We start from the raw sequence: 9,953 nt of genomic DNA on the forward strand, positions 1-9,953 counted from the left end.
TTACCTAAATCATTAGATTTAATTGATTGCCTGTGTCAGTGTTTTCCCTCATGTATGTATGTGTACATGTACATGCCTGATGCCTGAGAGGTCATCAGAAGATGCTGGATTCATTGGAACGGGAGGTAGGGCAAATTTGTACGAGTTCTGGGAACTGAAATCTGGTTCTCTGCAAGTTAAGTAAGTGTTTTTAACCACTGAGCCAAATCGCTAGTCAGGGTTAACTAAATCATAATTTATCTGAATTTGTAGACTGGAGGGTAATGTATACAGTCCCTGTAGTCAGCACCATGAAGAAGCATACATAGGCCAACAATGTAATTGAGATTTGAAATGTACTTATTTTTAAAACTAAAAAAAAGTCTCATAAGACATATGAATGGTTCACAAGAACTGTAGTATTTGCATCTAAGGAACAAAAAATGTAAAGGTTGATATGTATATCAGTAAACAATTATTTTATAATCTCACAATAGAAATATATACAAATTTACTGTATGTCTCTGTAGCATTTTTAAAGAAACAATATTGATGGGAGATGTCATCCTGTAAATATATTTCTCTAATTGATTAATGAATAAAGCACTGTTGGCAAATAGGAAGGCCAGATAGGCAGGACTAGGAGACAAGGTGGATTCTCGAGATGTAGTAAAGGGGAGTCAAGATGTAGGACAAGAGAGAAGAGGTCAAGGACACTTACTCCAGTAAGATAAAACAATGTGGAAACACATAGATTGATAGAAATCAGTAAATATTTAAGAAAGAGCTAGTCAGTAAGAATCTCTAGCAATTGGCCAACAGTGTTATAACTGATAGAGTTTCTGTGTCTTATTTTGGGACTGACATGGCTCTGAACCAGGATGTTGGAAAATTGCTCATAACAAAATGGTGCCCAATATGAACTCAAACCCAAGACCCTGAGATTAAGAGTCTCATGCTCTACTAACTGAGCTAGCCATTGGCTTTAATAAGACTATTAAAACTTTAAAATGCTCATATTCAAATTCTTAAATAAATTCACCATTTTAGCTAATAGCATAAAAGCATTCTTGAAAATCCCAGAAACTATATCAATAAATAGGTTTCTGGTCATAAACTAGTGAAGAATGTAAAGATTCTTACACCTGTACTTTCTACTAAACAAACTAGCAAAGTGTTTTTTTAATAAACTGAATGAACCACATTTCATCTAATCGATAAAATGAAGTTATTATAAAGCAACACCTTAATGTGGTAAGTTACTCTCCCCTTAGTATCTATTGTTCTGGTACACTCGTAAAAATCACAATGAAATTGGAACATGCTAAGTTTTACTTGTTTATAAATCATGCTAGGTAATATGCTATAATGAGATTATGAAGCTGCAAATGTTTGGAGTTTGTTAAATGAAAACAACTATCCCTTCATAAATGAAGCATATTATATAGTCAAGGCAATAGTGAACTTTTATTATTAATTCAGGTGTTCTAAAATTTTAACAGACAACATAGTATGGATTTTGCGAGGGAGTGTGTAGACTGGTCATATTTTCATGTAGAAAGTGTTACAATCAGTTTTGATTTTATGTAATCACATCTAGATATGTGTTCAGCTTTTACTCATTACACTTAATGGTGACTATTTTTACTTACAAAGTAGGCACTATTTAAATATATGTTTATTTCAAATAAATACATTATAGAAGGAATTTACAACATTTAGTTTTTTTCCTATGTAATTTTGAAGCCTGTCTTGGAAGTAGCTCTTTTGCCTCTTCCTCCAAAATGCTGGGATTGAAAGCATGTGCCACGAAAGCCTAGCTAGGAATTTACCACAATAAGTTTTTAATTAATGCTAATTTTCATTAGTAGACACATTTATATTTTCAGAAACTAAGGATCATCTATCATTATATTTAACTCAGCATATGTCACACCATGGAGAGTTCATAACCAACTCATTTATTTTCAGAATGCCCTGAACCAGGCCAGGCCATTCATTGCTATTGCTCTAGCACTGTGAGGCTAATTTAGGAGGAATTGAAGACAGCATTTCTTAGATAATTTTTCAATAAAGTCTCTAATTATGGATCTAATTTAAATAATCTTTAGTGATATTAAAGTATCACAGTAACATTAAAGGAGATTCAAGGTCTCATCAAATATGATTTGACCTGGAAACACAACATTCAGTTATTCTCAGTTCTTATTTGGAATATTTCTAACAAAAGATTTTACTTTTCTAAATTATAATGGACTTAACTGTATGAAAGAGTTACAATTACCATTGGCAGGTGAATATCTATATGTTGCTTTACTTTAATCATAGACTCTATAAATATTAATTACAAGTGTTTGCATTCTAGATGCTATGCTGTAAGTACTGTCACACAATGTGTTTCTATTTGCTGTGCTCCTCGACCACAGTATCTAAATTCCTTAGTATAGCTTAGTTACTCCAGAGAACACACAACAGACCTGGTATTAGCAGATTAAAACATTCAATAAATTATTCATGTTTACATAAGTACTTTTCATTTGCATACCTGTACTCATAAAATTATAGGAAATTACAAGAAAAAATAACAGACTTACATCCCTCATACTGATTTTCCATGTCCATGTTATTTCATATCTCTAGGGACCAAAAATATGGCTTTAATACCTGAAAAATTTTAATGAAATAATTGCAAGAATGTTCATCAAGTGCAAGTTGGCACATGGGCCAATAGCTGAAAGAAGAGAATCATGGGGGAATATCTGAAAGTGATTTGCCTTTTATGTGCAGTATTACTTGGAATTTAATAGTAATTGATATTCATTTAAATAAAGAATATCAAAACACGTGGATGCATTTAAAAACAATTCTATTATTTTTATTTTTCCGAACTTAGACTATAATACTATGTTGTCCTATGCAGGAGACCTTACCTACTTGCATCATCATTCACTAGACAGAAAAAAATAACTATAGATAGAAAGCTGGAGTGAAAGAAAAAAATTAGCACATTACATTAGATGAATCAGCGTCATATACATATACAGTATTTCAAAACAGGAAAATGTTACTAAGATTAGACATGACTTTCAAATAAGTGGCACAAAAGAATTTTACATGGAAGCTTTAGCACCAACCTAGTAATACATTTATTTATATTATTATACAATATAAAAATATATCAAATATTTTTGCAGTATGAATTTTTATGTTTATTCTTTGGGGGGTTGTTTGGATTATAATCCATTGCATTGTTTCATTGTTTGTCATTGATGGGAAGTTAGGACAGGAACACGAACTATGCAGGAACATGGAGGCAGGAGCTGATGCAGAGCCCATGGAGGAGTCCTGCTTAGTCTCATATGATTTTTCTTTTAAACTAGTCAGTTTGAACTGGAAAAAGGTGGGAGATTAGCTATATGTTTCTGTGAGGTATTTTTGTTTTGCCTAATGCGTCTTAACACATCAATTATGAATAACCACAAACAAGAATATTTAATGGGGGATGCCACATTTATAGTTCAGATTCTCAAATGCTTTATTTTATATATTATATATTATAGAACATATATTATATATATATTTCTGTAGTGATATTGTTTCATCATAATTGACTCTTCAATACGTATTTGCTTTCTTTCTCCAGTATTGGTGCTCTAGGCTAGGCTGAACTCCATTGTACTGAACAAGAGCCAGAGTCCTACTTCTGCTCTTGCAAGCCTCCGACTATCTCTTTGCTCTTGAGATAGACCTGAGTTCCCTTACCATCCACATTACCTTAGGTAATTTTAAAGCCTGGCTTTTTAGCATGTTTTACTTTTCCATCCATTAAGTCTGTTTCCTGTCTTTCAAACTACATTTCTGCAGTTCTTTCCTCTGTTCAGCTCAGTAAACTCCAACATTACTGGACTCAGTTCTTCATACTTGTGGTGTACAGATCTTTAGAAACAATTTCCTTCTAGTGTTAATGTACTTCTTGCTCTGAACAAGTTATTTGTTCCTCATCCCTGAGGATGGGCATACATTGAACCTAACCACAGACCCTTTTCAATTGTCTCATTTAATACACCACAATTGTCCTATGACTTTTTATTTGCATGCTTTGGCTGCTTTGTCCAACATTTTCTGTTTTTTGTTTGTTTGTTTTTACTATTTACCTAGGTTATATGAGGAAACACACTATTGCCACAACCACTTCTTTTTATCACGTAAATTTTTATTTGAATGTTTTATCTTATTATTTTTTGTGTCATATATAGTAATTTACTCTTTTATTAGAAGTTTGTGTTTGTTAATTTAGTTTATTATTATGTTTTATTATGTGTATGTGTGTGGATATGTACATGTGTGCATGTGGCCAAGGCAGCTAAAATAAAATCCCAGTGGATATGCATTTACAAGTGATTGTAAGCAACCAAGTGTGGATGATAGAGAACAGAATCCTGTCCTTAACCATGTACTCTCAATCCCTGAGCTATCTCTTCAGCCACTAAGTTTTACATTCTATAAACAATACTCAAGATAAGGCAGTGATAACAGCAATGTATTTTCAATTTTAAGGAAATATTGGGGTATATACCAATGTTGAATTTGATTGTTATAGACATGTTACTAATTTAATATTTTTATTTAATTACTTGATTAGCAATGTATGGAAAGATGAACACAATTTTCATTCCTTAACTGTGTATATTGATATCTACGGTTAGACTGTCAAGAAATTTTAAGACAAAGGAAGGAGACTTCTGTAAATGTTGCAATATATTTTAAGTAGAACATTTTTTCTATTTGCAACTTGTGTGGGAGAACAGGAAAGTGGTTGTTGTGGTTGTGGAAAAACAAAAAAAAAGTTTGTAGAAAACTACAAAACATTGTGCAACAGAATTTTTTGTAGACAAATACAAGATTTGTTACAAAATGTCTTATACTCAACAACCTTATATATTATATCTTCTTTTGTATCTTTAACATTTTTCCATTAGAAAATCAACAAAATGTATTTAAATAATGATTTATTTTAGTTTTTAATGATTTTATTTATATTACTTCTAGTTGAAAGAACATAATTTTAGTGAACATGTTACTATTATTGTACAATAAGATTTTCAGATATAGTTTATTCATAATTTAGAGCAAGTGATATATAGAATCTGAAGAACACTTTGGAATCAGTAAAAAATACTTTATTGCTTTATTTGGTGTTACCTCTAATGATTCCAAAATTTAAAATCATATTTATAATCAATTTTCAGGTTTTACATATAGTTTTAGCTACCAAGAAGACATGTGAAAATAATCTCAAACATCCCTAAACCTATCAAGAGTTTATCTGTGAAAATAATGTGAAAAAATTATGAAGTGTCTTTGGGCAATATTGTTAGTAAATTATCTAATTATCCTAACTAAAATATATGTGTTAACTATTTTCTTCTGTTTAACAATTTATGAATGATGTTAGTGACAGGGCAACTAATTATAGATTATTGATTTTTAGGCAGCTATTTTTTTGTTTGTTGGTTTTAACATGCTTACTTATATTTACATACAACTTCAGATTTCTTGCCATCATTTTATCCAAATCAATAAATAAACAAAATCTCTAATACCATGCCTACCTTACTTTTGTGTTTACCCAGTATTTCCTGGTAAGAAGTCATATCACACAAGAGTGTTAATAAAACATATTCACTGCTTCATCTAGCATCTAGCCACACAAGTTTCTTAATGAATTATTTCATATGCAATTGATTGTTTTTAATAAGCATGAGCACCCTAAGTGATGTATCAACTAATTCAGAGTAATCCTTCAATAAATAGATCCCTAGTGTCCAGTAATCACTGTGATTGTTACATTTGGTTAATTTACACATGAAGTAAGACTCAGTTTTTGATACACTAGTAAGGAAAAGCAAGGTTGTATATTTTCAGAGATTAAAATATGAATTTTAAAAAAAATTACCAATATGTCAATAATACTGTGAATTTTCTAAATACAAGGGAAAATAATTGCATATGGTAGTCAGTCTAGCAGAAATTGTTTTTCTACTTAACCAGATGAAGTGATATGGGAAGCATCATTACTTTCATATTGATTCAAAGAGCATAGGGTAATAGAAAGAGTCAGTGTTATTTACTTTGTCTTTACAACACATAGCTTCAGAGCCAGTTCAACAATTAGAAGTCTTGTCTATAGTGAGGTTCCCCTTAGTCCATCTTAAGAGGGAGGTAGCTCACTTCTTCTCAGCATCATTATCTGACTCTGTTTAGTATGGAATATTGGGGGTTGGATAGGAGGTCAGAGAGTGAATGTGGTTTATTCAGCCATGAAGGATTTTATATATGATCATTTGACAAAAATAGACACAGAGCAATGACATTTCATTTTGTAAATGTCCTTAGTCATGAGGGAAAGTTATAGAAAAATGAAAATTTCTTCTTTATAATATAGCAAGTTTCAAAGAATTAATAAAATTATGAGCAATATGAAAAACATCTTCTAAATACTAAGTATTAATCACATCTCTGACATTTATTTTTACATATATTACAATTAAATGCAAATTTTATTTGAATATTTCTTTGCTGTTCTTATAATTCTGTACAGTCCATATTTGAGATAGACAAACACTAGTGCTCAGTTTGCTGTATATGAAATTACAAATTTAGAAACTTTTTCTAAATATTCTCAAGAGTAATCTATAGAAATGTAATAATGTCTTATTCATTTGTCTGATTATTTTAGTATTTTCTAATTTTGTTAGGGAAAAACCACTTATCACAGTATTACAAATAAGCATTTATTACTGATGAAAAATCTGATCATAATTTGTAACTTTGTATTGGAGAACAAATCCAGTTTTATCCAACTTTATCTTTGGGTACTATTAAGTTTATACTTGCATTATTAGTATATTAAACAAATTCAAGTTAAGTTGTATTCGGTGATATTTAATGGACCTTCTTAGTTGATGTGATAGGTGGAAAATATTTTGAAGCACTAAGTTAAGCTAGTTGAAGCAAAAAATAAGGTTCAGATGTTTCCTCTTTACTCTTGACCAAAAAAAAAAAAAAACCCAGAAAACAAAACAAAATCGTTAAAAACAATGAGAGAGTCATTAAGAGAAAGGAGAAATTGAAATTACTCTAAGAGGTTAGGAAATACCTCTGCTACTCTCTGACATTTGATATAAATATTTGTTAAGCCATATGTTACCATGGCATGCTTTAATAGAATGGTACTTTAGTTGGGGGCTGTTCATATGTGTTTTATATGACTGAAGAAAGCCAAGGCCTAGTATTGGTGATAACTTACACAGGAACTACACATATGAACAATCTAGGAAAATTTGGAACAGAATCACTTCAAACTTTGTATTGAGCATGAGTCTCAAACTGCACACTCTTTTAATTCCCATAGTATTAGTAGAGAATATATATATATATATATATATATATATATATATATATGATTTCCTCATTTAAAAACAAATTATTTTCCTTCCAAATAAAAGTTCAAGTAAATAACCCCATGTTATTTTCAACAATTTTCTTTTATTTCCATTAAAGTTACCTAAACTATGCGTGGGCACTTAATTCCAATAATCCATAAAGGCCAATGAGGGATGCAGTCTGAAGCTATACCCCTGTGAAAGACTATGGCATTATAGCTGTCACATTTGTGACATGTCAAAGTCACAGGAATAATATGCATTTTCCAAATAATAAATATTTTTAATTTTGTCGGAATAAAACCATAAAACATATCAATACTGTTGTTTATAAACTGGAACATGTGAATTGTTTCTGAATGACTGTTTCCTTTCTAGATAAAATAATAGGACCACATACACAATTATGACAAAAGTAAGGCTTTGTTATTTGGCGTGCCTTCTCTTTCAACCTCCTACCTATCAAACACAAAGTACACACTCTCATCTGACCTCTATTTGTACTTTCAGAAAATGTTCTCTAGACCATTATGCATATCTTACACGTTAAATGGCAGATATAATTGGTCAAACTGCATTAGATTTGAAGTCTGGGTAGACTGTCGGCTAACAGGTGACATATTGAAAATCCTCACCATATCAGTGAGAGCACCGGGCCAGTTACCGAGAGAAAACTTTTATGGTTGTTTGATACTGAGTGTGAAAGCAATTTACAACATGTAGGCGATATTTTTCTATATCTGTAACATTCATAGCAGAAATACAAAGATATATGTTTCATTAAGACTGAGTAAAGGAAAGAAAATACTCAAATATTTAAATGCTTTCCATCATTTCTCCACACACACAGCATTCGCGTTCACTTTTTCACTACCCACTGGTAAAAGTCCTGTAAAAATCTAGACTTTATGAATAAGATATTCATAACTTGGAATTTCAGACTTAACACTTGTCTGCCCAGTTCTCTCAGAATTAGAAACAACAACACAGGCATGTGAACATCTTTTGTAGGAATAATTTGAAGTGAATTGCAGACAGAGTTCAGAAACTAATACTGAGTAAGGTCGATCAGCAGTTACTGGAGAAAACAGGCTGATGATTGGTTACAGGTGTATAGGGTACAGCTCGAGTCATGACCTTTCAAGAAGCTATGGAGGAGAATCCACACATTGCTGTTTGGTGAAAGGTTCTCCAACAAGCAATTAGGTCTGTGCCATGAAGGTTGACCTCCAGTGGAGACTGCGCAACGGGGAGCAATCAGGCAACTCTGCCAGGAAGGAACCCATGTGCCCAGGATGCTCATATATGGGAAAGAATTCTAGAGCTGGAAGGGATGAGCGCTTCAGGGTCAGCAATGTAATCAGGGCTGTCTGGTTAGGAAACATCTTAGACATCATAGTGTGGCAAGTCCAGAGGAGCTGACCAAGGGACAAAGTTACCTGCAATAGTGGACAAGAGTACTCACTCCCAAGGCACCCTCCTCCAGCCCTTCATTTTGTCCCTTACCTTGGTTGGAGACATGACTGCAGTCGCCTGTCCAAGCTGTCAGCAGGGGCAAGAAGAAACCAAATTGCAAAAGAAATTCCCGGACTTCGCTGCCCCCCATGGCTCTTGCTGGCTCTCTCCTTTTCCCCCTTATAAAAAAGTGGCAGTATCGCGGCCAGGTATTCCTAGTAGGGTAGGGGTCCTCGTCCAAGCTCTCTTCTTCTTCCTCCTCCTCTTCCTCCTCCACCCGGCCCGCAGGGGAAGTCCTGGGGCGCCTCCGGCGCGAGGCCCCGTGAGCAGGGCACGAGGGTCCAGGCTGTCCAGGTGCAGGAGCAGCTGCTTCAGAGGATGATGCTGCGTGCGCCGCCTGGGAGCTCCTGGCGGCTGGAGGCGAGGGGAATTGCATCCACAGCCGTGTCCCGCTCGAGCGAGGACTAGTCACTTGGGCCCCAGAGAGCGCGCGCGCAAGAGCGAGCTCAGGCTGTAGTTTGGGGGAGGGGATGGAGGAAGGGGGAGGATGCCTGAAGGAAGGTACTGGGGGTTGGTAGGGATGTCCAGGCGTATAGTGAAGGTGCAGTTCTGGGGACCCAAGCACGTCTCTCTGAACCCAATCTGGCACTTGCAGAGCCCAGAGCAGAGGGGGCACAGCAAATAGCAAGGGTAGCCTGAGGGACCAGAACTTTCATGTGGCTGCTGTCTAGAGAACCAGGCAATGCTGTTCCGAGGGCTCTAGAGTGGTCCCAAGGAGCAGTGGACTTGAGCGCTCAGCCTCTTGACTAAGTGACCTGGTCTGAATACCCAGTCGTGGATGCCACGGATTAGGGGGCGTCGGCGCCTCCCCACGGCCGTGGCAGCGGCTTACTTACTGGGTATCACTGAAGCTCCTTAGTCCCCCAAACACTTGTATCCCTCCTCCCCCATGTAATGATAGACTGTCAGCGCTGAACACCACCTTCCCTTTCTCCACATTTCTGCCGCGGCAAAGGGTGAGGGTTGCAGGTCAGCTCCCTGGGCACAGCTTGACGATGGCAGTGGTCAGCTCTG

At 34.9% G+C, this 9,953-nt stretch overlaps 1 protein-coding gene across 1 annotated transcript in view; it reads right to left on the minus strand.

Moving 5' to 3' along the window:
• The window catches only part of Epha6 (EPH receptor A6), a 769,688-nt gene extending 760,281 nt beyond the window's left edge, over window positions 1-9,407 (minus strand). The window contains exon 1 of the mRNA XM_051191720.1: window positions 8,931-9,407. Within this exon, the coding sequence (XP_051047677.1) occupies window positions 8,931-9,315 (385 nt within the window). The 5' untranslated portion in view covers window positions 9,316-9,407. The remainder of the gene's footprint in view (window positions 1-8,930) is intronic.
• Window positions 9,408-9,953: the final 546 nt, after the last annotated feature.

The sequence above is a fragment of the Phodopus roborovskii genome, unplaced genomic scaffold, assembly GCF_943737965.1.
Source record: "Phodopus roborovskii unplaced genomic scaffold, PHOROB, whole genome shotgun sequence".
Lineage (NCBI taxonomy): Eukaryota > Metazoa > Chordata > Mammalia > Rodentia > Cricetidae > Phodopus > Phodopus roborovskii.